The sequence below is a fragment of the Halyomorpha halys genome, unplaced genomic scaffold (assembly GCF_000696795.3).
Source record: "Halyomorpha halys isolate HHAL.00 unplaced genomic scaffold, Hhal_1.1 Scaffold151.1, whole genome shotgun sequence".
NCBI lineage: Eukaryota > Metazoa > Arthropoda > Insecta > Hemiptera > Pentatomidae > Halyomorpha > Halyomorpha halys.
Genome location: NW_027116659.1, coordinates 195608 through 210185, shown reverse-complemented (window position 1 = coordinate 210185; position 14578 = coordinate 195608). Strand labels below are relative to the sequence as shown.

At 29.5% G+C, this 14578-nt stretch overlaps 1 protein-coding gene across 3 annotated transcripts in view; it reads left to right on the top strand.

Moving 5' to 3' along the window:
- The window catches only part of LOC106678641 (roundabout homolog 2), a 442829-nt gene extending 428696 nt beyond the window's left edge, over nt 1-14133 (top strand). For all 3 annotated transcript variants that reach the window (XM_014417285.3, XM_014417283.3, XM_014417284.3), the window contains 15 exons: nt 705-982; nt 2056-2257; nt 2895-3114; nt 3400-3481; nt 4139-4369; nt 5047-5272; nt 5593-5708; nt 8056-8188; nt 8965-9150; nt 9324-9577; nt 9676-9760; nt 10537-10643; nt 10926-11063; nt 11883-12108; nt 12198-14133. In XM_014417285.3, coding sequence (XP_014272771.1) covers nt 705-982; nt 2056-2257; nt 2895-3114; nt 3400-3481; nt 4139-4369; nt 5047-5272; nt 5593-5708; nt 8056-8188; nt 8965-9150; nt 9324-9577; nt 9676-9760; nt 10537-10643; nt 10926-11063; nt 11883-12108; nt 12198-12331 — 2618 coding nt within the window. In that variant the 3' untranslated portion in view covers nt 12332-14133. The remainder of the gene's footprint in view (nt 1-704; nt 983-2055; nt 2258-2894; nt 3115-3399; nt 3482-4138; nt 4370-5046; nt 5273-5592; nt 5709-8055; nt 8189-8964; nt 9151-9323; nt 9578-9675; nt 9761-10536; nt 10644-10925; nt 11064-11882; nt 12109-12197) is intronic.
- The last annotated feature ends 445 nt before the right edge of the window (nt 14134-14578 follow it).

The window sequence follows — 14578 nt, the reverse complement described above, 5'->3', positions numbered from 1 at the left end:
ATCACGAAGTTATTATAAACAATGAAACTTGGTTAGTTTGCTTTTTGGATAAACAAAGCAATGAATATTAAAATGATACATAAAATGAAACATATTAAAACCATTTATACATCAAAATATACTATTTACTAAAAAAGAGCATATTACAATATATATTTATAATAATAAGTAGGTAAAATAAACAATAAGTTCATAAAATAATAAAAAGTAGGTAGCAATAAGAAATAATACTATTTCCTATATATTTAGGATCTTACTTTTATTATTGTTCTTGAAAACTTCCAGTTGATAGATAGTATAGTATTAAAATTAACTTTTTAAATCAGTTGTTCAATTGTTTTACAATATTTTTATTATTAATTAGCTGTGTTAATTTATTGGTCTTACCCAATTTAAATTTTGAAAATGCCTGCCAGTTTCATGCACATGATGAATAAATGACCTAGTCTTCTGATTAACTTACAATCATTCGACATTTATGTGAAAAACGGAAGCTGTATCACAATCACTAAAAATAAGATTATAGAAAAAAAAGATAAAGAAGATATTTAGAGGAGGATAAGTAATAAAAAAGTTAAATTTTATTTTATATATAAAACTAACATTTTCAAAATTTTTAACACCAACTGTATGAACAATAATTATGTATACTTTTTTTAGTAAGAGATTTAACCAGTTTAAAAAGGCAATAAATTATATTTCAGCTCCTCCAGTTTTTATTAAAAAACCTACTGACCAAGCTGTGAAGCTTGGAGGTACAGCCACTTTCGATTGTGTCTCCCGAGGATCACCAGTCCCTTCGCTGTACTGGGCTCGAGAAGGAGGCGGCAGCCTAATGTTTCCCTCAAATTCTTACGGAAGGGCTCAAGTATCCCCTGAAGGTAGATTGACTATAGTTGGAGTGCTAAGAGAAGACACTGGCTACCTCCTCTGTTCGGCACTCTCAGTAGCTGGATCTGTTACTGCCAGGGCTTTTCTAGAGGTAAGTGAATCCTTCCTTACAACACTACTAATTGCTTTAGTTGTACTTTTTTAACCTTAAATTTGTACCTTTTATAATTAACTAGGTTTTTTCTTTATTTATTGATTTATAAATATAAATTATAATTATAAATCCAATGGAATAGTTTTGTAACTGTAATTGTGATTTTCTGTTTACCTTATCTTTCATGGAAAACATTTTTTTTTAATAACTAACAACGCTCCCTTTTTATCTGACTAATGATTGAAATATCTTTGGGTGTAAAGATTACTATGTTAGAATAATCCACATTGGTATAACAAAGTTTCTCTCAAGACATTGATGTACTTTGTCTGGATGAGGACGGTATTGTGAAAAACACTTCCTGGATCAATCCAGCTTTGGAATATTACTGATATTAGTGTATAATATTATTCAATAGACATACTTGACAGTTGGTACACAGTAATTGAAAAATAATTTAGGGCTTTTAATGTTGCAACTATACATATGCCTTGTAGAGGAATTTTTAACTATCATCTATCTATGTATAGAATTTATAGTGTGAGGATGAAGTGCGATTGTATAAAATTTTGGATTCCAGTTTTTGACAGAAATACTCATTTTTATTTATCCTGAGTCGAAATAACAAGAATCATAAAAGGGTCTGTATGTTCTTGCATGCATACGTTAGACTGGAAATGACACTTATAGAGTCAATTTTTCTCACTTTTTGATTTCCTCGAAAATGGTTCTAGCTATTTTGATTAAACTTATACCAATATACAATTAAAAGATCTTTAATACTAGCTAGCAGTTATCTACATTGAAATAGTTTGGCAGGACTTGATGAATGGCTTTCTCTAAAGTAACTTTAAACTGTCGTATTCCTAATTGGAACAAAGTTGATATTCGTTATTCACAATGTATCCTAAAATACAAATTTTTATAGCACAATAAAGAATAGAAAATTTCTTTAAAATTTTCACTTTCGAAGGTGGTAAGTGAAAGTTGTGTGATTAGGTCACAGAACCATATTTTTTTGTTTTATTCTTAAAAATAAACATTTTAAAACTTTCTATTTATTATTTTAGGTGACTTCTGCCAGTGACAAACCTCCTCCTATTATTGAAATAGGTCCTACCAATCAGACGCTCCCTTTGCAGTCATTTGCAACCTTGTCATGTCAGGTGCGATCTGATCCTCCTGCTAGACTACGTTGGACTAAAGATGGTGTCCCTATTCAAGATGGAGATCGCATAACTATTCACCCGTCTGGTGTACTAAGGATTGATGGTATGAAATATATTCTATCTTTTAATAAATCATTATATTATATGTTATCATTATATTATATGTTTTAAATAGTTTTTATATCTGATGACAATGTATGCTACAGTATAAGTTGTTCTGATGTCATCCTCAATCACTCTGTTATAATAGACAAGTTCATTTAATGCTATTGAAAATACTTCATTGTAATCCATATTTTTTTTTTTAATTATAGAAGATTGCAATGAATGAATTATCACTCACACAAGCAGATAAATAAATAGAATAGAAATTATAAAAAGTTGTTTTGTTTTTTTCAAAATCGACAGCTGAATTTGGCGGAACAATTGACTTTATGTTAGTAAATTCAAAATGTATGAAGTTTGGATCCAAAAACTTTATTATTTATTTGGTATGAGTTTTTTTGTTTTCTAATTAATGCATTGAGATAAATTATTGTTTTTTTCATTTTCAGTTAATCAACATTTGTTTTCTATACACAATTCGGGTTTCTTATTTACATTCCTGGTAGATTTTAATGTGTCAAAATAGATTAGATGTGAAAAAAAATTAATTTCAACAATAAAATTAATAATTTTATTATCTGCATCATAAAATTAAAAAAATTATCTTTATATTTAACCCATTTACTTATTTTCAGACTTGGATGCTACTGACTCAGGAGTCTATACCTGCTCTGCAAAATCAGAAAGTGGTGAAACTTGGTCTTCTGGCTGGTTGAAGGTCGGTGGTGAACCAGAGCGGGCTCCGGAACCTGGTGCACTGCCTCGAGCCCCGTCTAATCTTCGCATCATCAATTCTACCTTGCACACACTATCTCTTGCATGGGATCCACCTTCTGGAACTTCAACGCTTTCTGGGTAATTTTATTTTAGCATGTTCAACTATAAAATAGTAATAATTATGAGAGATAGTTGACTGTGGATGATAAATGAGGAGAAGATGGTTGGGGGTGCGGTCAATGAAACACAAATAAGTATGATTAACTTATTTTATTAATCATACTTCGCGTCATACTTTTTGTACCATTGACATTCATACTTTGTGTTTCATTGACCACACCCCCAACCATCTTCTCCTCATAAAATAGTAATAATTGCCTTATTTACATTTCTTTTACAATGAAATTAAATTCTTTGTTACAGATATACCATTGAATACTATAGTCCAGATCTTCAAACTGGTTGGGTGGTTGTTGCAAAAGGTGTAATAAGCCATACATATACGGTTAGTATTTTCTTAACAACAACTAGTGAATAAAATGCATTATTATAAAAACAACGTTTTGTATATAAAATTTATCAGTTACTGTATAGGATCGATTATTTCCTTATTATTGTAAAAACAGAATTTTTAGACTCTTCATAAGGACAAATATTTAACATTATTTCTTTTTTAATTATTAACTAAAAATAGAATCTTTATTAGTTCAATGCAGGAAAAAAGTTCTGGGGTTCAATCTATGGGATGTTTTAAAAATGAATTTAGACTACACTATGAAGTCTATAAGACTATAAAATCCATAATACGACAGGTGGGTTTATTGGACCCAGTAACATTATTTGTCTCCTTTTTTATATAATATTATTCTTCCAATACTGTACAGATTTGTTTATTTATACGGAAATGGATTATGTAATTTTAAAAAAATAAATAAATAAATTACTTCAGAATAACACAAATCAATACGCTATGGATCCCACATACCTGTCATGTATAGGCTGTATACATAATGTAGTTATTTGCTTATTTTATTTAATCACTGAAATACCTTATTTTTATATATTCTATTTAGGTATAAAGTTGTCTCACATTACATGTACTTAAAAAATCACTTCCTTACTATTTTGATGATATAATTTTTTTTTCTAAATATTTTTACAGGTCAGTGAACTTGAAGCAGACACTCGTTACATGTTTACTGTTCGAGCTGAAAACTCAGTTGGTTTATCCATGCCAAGTCCTGTTTCGGAGACAGTTAGAACCCTACGAGAAGGAGGGCAAGCTATCGCTCCTCATCTTCTTGACGAAGCGAGGGTCAGGCTATCAACAAGAGCAGTTACTTTGAAAGATGTTTCTGCTATAAGTTCCTCTTCAGTCAAAGTTGAATGGGAGGTAAGGAATGAACTAAGTTTTAGTAAGAACTACCTTTTAATACTTGTTAAAGTAAGTCCTTAACAAAACTCATTGAAATATTTGGCTATAAATTATTTTATAATAAATTAAAACTTTACCTATGTTGTTTGAGTTACTTTATTTCTCAAGACTTTGAGTGCATTACAACGAGGTTTATCAAATATACAAGTTCCTTTAGTGTCCCCCCTTCCCATTTATTACTTAGACTGTAAATAAGAAATATTCGGAAACTTTTACTTAACATTTAATTTTTATTTTGCCATTACAAAAATTTATTTGTTAGAAGAAAATAAAAGACCTGGAATATCATTATTTAATTTATATTTATATTATGATTATAAGTAATAAAGTTTATTGACTGATTGAGTACATTTGCAACTCAACATAGTTGAGCAGCTCTTCATTTTTTTGCATAGCATTATAATTTTTAAAGTTTTATTTAAGAATGATCTAATTAATCACTGAAATTAAAATTGTTATTATTTATAAATCTCATCAAACCATTTCCTTCAATATTTTTGTATTGTTCACTATTACAGCAATGCCTTTCAAATAAGCAATTAAATTCTATATAAAAGCTTGAAATTATGCTTGAATATGTTTTAAATAAGACAATAATATCATTACTATATTATTATTTATTTTTTCTGTTTTAGTTGTTAACTAGTGATGAATATGTAGAAGGGGTTTATATAAGATACAGAGAGATTTCTGGTGGATGGCATAAATACAACATGGCCACTGCTGGTAGCGGAGGGGTGACCCAGTACACAGTAACTTCCCTCAGGGCTTACACCACTTATGAATTTTTTATTGCTCCCTTCTTCAAAACAATCGAAGGACAGCCCAGCAGCTCCAAGTTGGTGAAGACTCTAGAAGATAGTAAGCATTTGACGATTATTAATTTTAAATATATATTTTTTTAATGGATGAGGAGTTATAGCAACAGATTTATGGACATAATTGGATACATTTTTTCTCTGAATAATAAATCAAAATTAATTATTATAAAAATTCTCATCAATGGTTTTATAAAATTCAACATGATTTTTTAAAAATAAATTCTTTGGTTTATTTAATAACTATGAAAACCTTCTAATTGACCTATTGTGTAAATCTAGTTTTAATCAGTTATAAATAAAATAATGTAGTTACTGATAAATATTTAGTAACAGTAATGTTTTTCTTTTTTATCTTACTAGTTCCTTCAGCACCTCCTGAAAATGTTCAAATTGATATTGTTAATACAACTGCTGCCTACGTGAGGTGGGCTTCTCCTCCCGCAGACCACCATAATGGAATTTTACAAGGATATAAGGTTAGTTCAGTTTCTATTATGATTGAATAATTTTATTAAACAGTTGTCAAAAAATTTGGAATCCTTTAAAATCTTAAGATTTTCTTTGTTTTGGAACCTAACCCTTTTTTTATTTTATTTATAGTAATATGATTAGTTATATAGAAGATATTAAGAATTAATCATATCATTTTTTACTCTCTATCTGTTAACTTAACTAGATTTAAGTTTTTGATTTCTTTTATTGATTTCTATTCCACCATCAGTCTGTTTATATCTTTCGTTTGTCCAGTTCATTGAATTCTCAAATTTCTCTTTATTCTGTGTTTCATTTGACTAATTATGAATCATTTAAGCTACAATGATTCAGTAAGAATATTTAATATTTAAAAAAAAAAGAAAGGAAAATGTTACATCACTCATTACCTTGATTTTCATTTCTTTGCTGCTTGAAGAACCATAAAAAGGATACTCAAACAATTCCTAAGATTCCGTAATTCCATTCCTCAGAACACACATCAGCTCCTAGTATCCTCTCTCGTCTTCCCCCACTTTGACTACGGATCCTTGGTGTATGGAGGGCTGTCTGCAGGACTAGAGTTGAGACTGAAGAGACTCATGACTTGCTTTGTAAGATTTATCTTTAGGTTCCCAAGGCGCTCTCAAGTCTCCTGCTGGTATACAGAGTTGAAGTGGCTCTATCCGACCTCCCGAAGGCAATACCTCCTTGGTGTTTTCCTATTCCAAGTTCTTAAAATCAAAAAACCTACCTTTATCCTAGATATCCTCACTCTTCGTTCATCCATCCACTCATTAAACACCAGATCCCATCCAATTGATTTATATATGCCCTCCTATAGAACCGCCTTCTTTAGCAAATCCTTTGTCATACATGCAACTTCCTTCTGGAATTCTCTTCCCATCTCCTATTTGCCAGTCCTCATCCATTCTTTCCTTTAAAAAACACCTATTCCTCCACTTATTGTATAACCAAACCTCTGCATCATTGTAATAAAATAAATAGGCATATATTAATTAACATTATAAACAGTTGTAAAACCAATATAATTTCATTTTACTATCCGAAAATTTGTAAATGTTTGCCAGATAAAATCTTAATATATGAACCATGTATTTATTCTTAGGGGACATATGTCCCAGAATAAATATTTTTTTCATTTCATTTCATTCATTTCAAACAGGATCAGAGACCAAATTTTGAATTAAATATGACCTGTCAGTTAGGACAACATAAAGCCACCATCCCCATTAAAGACCTTTTTATTAAAATTCAAGCACTTAGGAAATGTGATTCAGTAATACTCATCACAAAATCATAAATTAAAAAAAGATAGAGTAAAAAAAAAAACCCTGCTAGACAGCCCCTTCTTACTTTAACACACTGTTTTCAGACATCAAGTGGGACAAAATTACTTAAAATTTAATTTAAAAAATTAGATATTAAAGCTAAATCTTATAAAAATCACTTATAACAAGGATCACATAATTATTTGTCATGATCATCACATATTGGTTTCGGACACTTCAAGCATCACATTTTAGATATTCAGTAATGGACTGACAGTGGTAAATCAATGCAAAATGGTCTAAATCTACTACACTTATGAAATCGCATAAAATAATAATAATAATAACAAACTTCAAAATTATAAATATTTTAATACAATTTTAAAATTTGTATTTTTTATTTTATATAAAATTGCTAATATTTATTAGTATACCATAGGGTACCTTCATACCAAATTTTATGCTTTTATCCGCAGTACATAGCTCTTTAATCTTAGAATACAGCTCTAAGCCACATGACTAAAAATGAGCCACATCACTTGCCTGAACATGAACTCCTCTGATAAATGATGAGTATGAAGGTTCCTAATCAGTAAGTTATAATTGAATGACACAAAATTTAAGGATGAATTACTGACCTGATTTATTAATTTTATAAAATTTTCGTATAACAATATCATCGAATTTTATAGAAATATCAAAAAATTGTCAATTACTTCAAAATTTTAAAGCTCAATAATGACCTCTATAGCATTTATAAAAATCAGAAATTTTGATTAAAGTTTTTTTTATATTATAGAGCAAAATAAATGGTTGTCCTAGATACATTTTTAATGTTAGTTTTCAAGGACCACCCTAGTCATGCTTGTATGAATATTTTTCATATAGTCATTTTTGTTTATGTATGTTTTTGTATATGTAAATAATTTATTTACTGACTGATTTTCTGACTATCTATGATTTAATATAACAGAGTCCAACCATCCAACATCTCTAATATTAAATTTTAGATTTCAAAAGTTGGACTTACATATTCTATATTAATCATTTATGTTTTTAGATTCAGGTAAAGGGAAACAGCAGTAAGGTGCTTGCTGAGATGACCCTAAATCTCGGCACAACTTCAATCCTTTTGAATAACTTGACTTCGAAAGGCGCTTATTCAGTGAGAGTTGCTGGCTTTAATTCAGCAGGTTAGAAAATAAGATTTATTATTTACATTATCCACACTACTTTTCAATTCATTATAAAACAAAATTAGAATTATATGGTATATTTTGTTTATTTATTGTGTATGTAATATAATATAAAAGCTTTGCCCATAAAAAATGAACTTACTTCCAGACCATAAAACTAAATATTCTCAATTAATATTTTTGTTATTTTTAGCTTTTGCTTCCTCACTACTGAATTTTGGGAAGCTTTGCCTCCTTACAAGAAGTGGAAAACTTTTTTGTCTTCAGAATAAAAATTTCCATTGCATTTTCTGTTTTAGATATCAATAACGAATTCGGTTCCATGTCTATTTGTCAGAGTTTGTGTGGGTTGAAACCTATTTGGTCCCTAATCAATTTTATCAAATACTATCCTCTAATTTCTCTAATGTTTGTGTAAATGTATTCCTTAACATACATATATTTCAAAAACAAATCAACCGGTTTGGCCTAAAGTTGGAAATTAGAGTAAAAAGGGTTAACACTTGTTATTTTCTCCTTAATCAATTCTTGATAAAGTTTAGTGTAAGCATTTCAAAAATATGACTATATATCTACATTTGTTAGAGTGCTATAAATGTGTAGTGTTTATTAGTGTTATAAATATGTAACAGGATATTTCACTTAACACATTACGAATTGAGCATTGAGTATCTCGCAATATTTTTGGTATAACTAAAAGTAGTATTTTTCTGTTGTTTTTTTTATTTAATTTTTATTGTTGGTATTTATCTATATGAGTTTGTTTCTTTTAGGACTTGGACCTTGGTCAGAGCACATCACTCTGTTCCCGTCCGCACGAGGGCTGCGTGCTGCTACTCGAGGAGAGGCTTGGTTAGTCCTGCTAGTGATAGTGATGGCAGTGCTATTGGGACTAGCTTGCACGACTGTCCTTTATTTGAGGAGAAAAGGAGCTAATAAGCAACTCGGTCACTTATCAGGTGAATATATTGACATTACAATTTATTTATTGATTTCGTAGTGATTAATGACATTTATATCCATTCAGAATTAATTAATTATTTTTTATTATTGAATATTTAAATCGATGATTGGGGAGTACTTTTAAGTTCCAGAACCTAATAATGGTATTAATTAATTTTTTTCCTTCCAGTGCCTGTTGTTAACACTAATCTCTCAACAATGATGCGTGGTGGAATGGTCGGTCAGCAGTGGACAGAACCTGAGGATTGGATGGAAAAGAAAGATACTGGCGACTATGCTGAGGTCGACACCAAGAACATGTCATCATATTACACAGGTGGACCTAATCCTCAACCTACTTCAGATGGCCCCACTCCTTACGCAACTACAACTTTACTGGCTAGGCCTCAAGATTGTCCTCTAAGGCATAGTCCCCACACAAATGTAATAAGTTTATCTTCTTATAACATCTTATATATCTTATAATATTTCTTAAAAATCCTTCAAGTAACCAATATTTGATCACCAATTTATTTTTTCAGGAGCCTGGGCAACTTCATGAGTCCAAGAGCACTCCTTCGGTAGAATATAACAATCTCAATTCTAGTCAACAAAATATTTATTCAAGTAAGAATTTATTAATTTACAATTTTAATTAGTTTTTGGCCAATTATAAGAATGAAAATCAATAATATTCTTATATGGTTTCACTTTATTGTTTTTTGAAATTTTAATGGCTTCTCAAGATGACTATAAATTTGGAGCTCAGCTAGCTGCGTGACATCATTCCCCATTTAGCAGACCTATTAATTTCTCAACTGCAATAAATGTATCCCATTCAATCCAACTTTTTCCAGTTAACAGTTAAACTAAAGATCATGAATACCCTTACCGCTGTCTTTAGTTTTGGAGAAAAATCTGTAATAATATTTTCACATAAAATTAGTTAGCCTTAAATTTAATTATTATAAAATAAAATAAACTAGATATCCATGAGAAACATTTTGGATAAAGATTGTAAATCATAATAAACTATTTGAAATATTTTTATTGTTAGTAAAATATTTATTATTAAATGTTGCTAATTGTATGCTATTGACATTGATGAGCTCCTTTTGTTATAATTTTGTTATAATAACTCCTGCTCTTGATCTATAATCTTGTAATTTAACATTTTATTTTTTATGGCACCAATAAGATAAAATACTGAAGAGTTATTTTATTTAAAGGTATTATAATTTTTGTATTATAAGTGGTATTTAAAGTAGGTCTAACTAAATATTAATTAGTTTTTTATTGTCATATTTAATCTTTAATTAATTTATTCCCAGTTATAATACTTAATTTTTTTAAAAAATTAAATCATGATGAAACTTCCGTAAAATGAGTTTTACATTTTTCAGATAACCACCAATATAGAATAAGAAGTCAGCAGCAAATCTACAATGAGCGTTGCCCTCCAGAAGAACCTTGGGCAGATTATAGATGTTCTCCAAGAATTAATTCTCAGGTTAATATCTTACAATAAATCTGTTTGTTATCAAGAATTCAACTAAAATTTTAGAAAAGAATGAATAATATTTTTAAAAAAGTTAATACTTTATTAAAAGTAAAGTGCTTAGCTCATGCTACATATTTTGCTTATCTTCCATTTTATTATAGCCATACATATCCTTAATAAAGAGAACTTAGCAATTTTTCTGGTTACTCAATAAACATGTAATATATTAAACATCCTAGTGTTTCAAATGGTGGAGTTAAGAAAGGAATAACAAATTCAAATCTTTTTTAGAGCCCAAAGGCAAGTCGGAGAAGCAATATGTCCCGTGAAAGCCTCTACGATGGTCCTAGACCTCCACCCAGGAGCGAGAGCAGTTATTCCACTTATGCTCCAACCTGGCATCACAATCCAAACAATCAGTCATTGCAGGTAATCTTAGTTAATACAGTTTTTTTTTACTGGTTTCCCAAACAATTCTTATAACTCTAACATTGTAAGATTTTATTTTTAACTATCTATTTTTCATTTATATAGAAATAATACATAAACCAATTAATAAATTATGTTATACTATTTCTTCTTTATATTTTATATCCAGTTTCTTTTATATATTTCTAGCTCCTAATTTGATCATAATTTATATTCTTTACTGGTCTCCAAGGTTCCAAGGATTCTATTAAGAATCTTTCTCTCACCAAACTTTACCGATTTCAATTTTACTTAGTTCTTGGTCTTCCTCTTGTTCCAAACTTACACTAATACTTAATTTTTACCTTCTAATCCCCATCCTTGACACATGACCCATTTCACTCATCCATCTCAAATGGTCACACTTCATTCTCTCTTCTCTTTAAGTTCATCTTTGATTAACTTTCTGTCAATAAAATTTATTTTCTTGTCTTAAATACCTCATTTTGACACAGTAAACTAGATCTTGTCTCTCTTGATTTGTCAAAATTTCACCATTCTCATTCAAAAAATCATTTATTCTTTGAATAATCTTCTTTTTTTCTCTTAATAAGTCTCAAATTCATTGCTAACTAATGCACTCTTTAGATGAGGCAAAATGAAATTGAAGCAAGAGAAACTAAAATTTGTTGTGAGATAGACGACAAGAAGCGAGACAAGATTGAAGCAAGAGAGACCTGACATGTGTGCCTTACTCAAACTCCCTCACATGCGGAGGGCCTGATATTTTAATCTCTTAAATGTAGTTTGAATTAGTATAAATTTAAATTTTTGTTGCAGATTCCTAGTCATCGAAGGGAGTCCTCTGGAGAGAGGTCCTCTAGCACTCGAGGATCTAAAGGTAGTGGAGAAAGGGTAGGTACCTACCAGACAAAGAGAAGCAGAGCTGATGAGAGTACATCGCTGCTTTATGAGCAGCAATTGAGTAGGCTCCAGGCAGTCGCTGCTGGCTACAGGGCTGGCTATAGGGATATGGATCTCCTTCCTCCACACTCCCACCACATGGGTAATTATATAGCTTTCTAATTAGTGATAAGTCATAACAACACTAATAAAATCATTTAAAAATGTAAATTCATTACTATTTTTTTCCAGGAGAAGACTGCGGAACCTGCTCTGGGGGCGATTGTTGCGATGAAGACTGCAGTAGCTCATACGCCAGCGACATGTGCTGCTCTTGCAGTGAATCATCCTGCCTATATGAATCTTGCCCACCCCGACCAACCTGAGACCCAATCCCCAATCAGCGATTTGTCTAAGCTCGCTGTTTGGGGTGATTATCGATTGTACATTTGTCTAAGGCAATATATATCTATCATGTGTATTTGTTATTTAAATACGAGAAGTTCATGTTCAGAACAAATTACAATGGTTATCATTCAGTTAAGAATAATAATGGCGACATTTTTTTTCCTTTTTTTTTTTTTTTTTTCCAGTCGAGACCATATTATTGATAAATTACTAAAGAATTAGACTAGTCAATCTCGTTATTTTTGTAGAGTCGGATGTATGAAAACTGTGAATAGTAGCATCATACTTGTTTAATAAATTATCCATTTGTAAGTTTATGATAAAAGCTTCAAATGAATAATACTATATCTTTTTGACATTTGTTTAGTTTTTTTAATAATATTTAGTTTAGGTATTATTTTAGTTTGAGCAAGAGTAGAGTTATAGTTGAAATTGTACAGTGTTTGAAAGATCTTGTTACCAGATTATATTTTATAACTTACCAATGACGACTGCTATCTGGTGTAAGATCATTCTTTTGTATTGTTCCAATTTTTATAAATACTATGAGCCACTTGTAGTTATTGTTATCCTAATGTCATAATGTCACTCGAACTATAGTCTCTTGATAGACTAACTTTTGTAATGGCCGATATCAATGGACTTTCAATTATAATTACTTGTAATTTATCTGTTTTTCTTTTTGTTTAATTCAAAATATTATTAATTATTATTTTATTTTTATAATTAGTTTTTACACTATTTTAAAACAAACTTTTACTATTTTCATTGATTTTATTATCCTGAAAAATTAATTTAGTTCTTTTATTTTTTCCCATTCATCTCTCCTTAAGGTTGAATTTATAAAACTGATTTAAGGTGATTTTCAATGTTTACTATAGCCAAAGTCCAGTCTTAAATAAGTGGAAAAATAAAATGAAAATCATTAATAATGATACTAATGCAGCTGTATTAAGTATCGAATTTGAATCAATAATTTGAAAAAAAAATTTTTGAATATCTTTTTTGTATAAATATTTCACTTAGAAATAATTAATCATAAAATTATTATTAACTCACTGATACAATAACGCATTTCCAACTACAAAAGTTGTGGGCTATTTTCATTCTAGTTTTAAGAATTTTTTGTCAAAAGGTGTTATGATTCATGATTGATTTTATGAGAGAATTGTATCCGTATGTTTCACAACAGTGTACTTAAACGTAAAGACGTGTTCAAAATAATGGGGTGATTTATTATTCCGTTATATGTATAGTACAATAAGTTACTGTGGCAATAATGTCTGTCTTTTTAATTGTGCCATAATAAAAAAAAACAAAAAACATTTAATATAAAATCATAGTTTGTAGGGTAAGGATGGTATAGTTATGTATATTTTTTATAGCTCTTGCTGAAAAGTCTGAAATGTGCGTTGGAGAGATGGCCTAACTTGTAGGAAGGGCACGAGTTGACTTTGTCAATAATATATAAATAAAATTTGAAAAGTAAAATATTTAACCTGCTGTATACATAGTAAATTTTGTTTATTATGAAATAATGGCTGTGCTCCAAGTTTCTAACAATGTACTGAGCTAGTAACGAGTTTAGAGCAGTTTTTAATTTTTTTCTTTTTTTTATTAAACGAACAGCCTTTATATTTAAGACGTAGTTGTGAGTTCGCTTCCAATTGTGACATTTCTATAAATAATTTTAAAAACTGTTACTGTTATATTTACTAGTGTATATACTGCAAACATTATATGATGGTTGTTGTATGGATTGTAAATTTTAGGATTTTTATAGGCAAATATATATTATATATATATAATCGCGATTTTTTTTTCCTCCTCACTCTTCATATTATTTATTAACCATCAATGAACAAGTTTGTTTTTAAAAGATTAATTTATGTCACTCACTGCTTTATGATAATCATCAAAGTCTAGAGTGAACTATTGTCAGAGTCATCAGCCCTATAAGAAGGGACGAAAAATTGGATGAGTAATATATTTTAGTAAAAAAAAGAAAAACTATTTATTATAAACCAACATTTCACACCACAGTAAGCAGGGGGCTTCATCAGGGCTATAAAAGATACATTAGATTATAAAATAGTGGGGGAAACATTGTTAGTCATAATAAATAGTTTTTTTTTTACCATTTAAAATATTTTTGACCACACCAGAACCATCTATATTTTAAAAACAATATTTTATAGTTATTTTACTATTTCATAATTTATTAA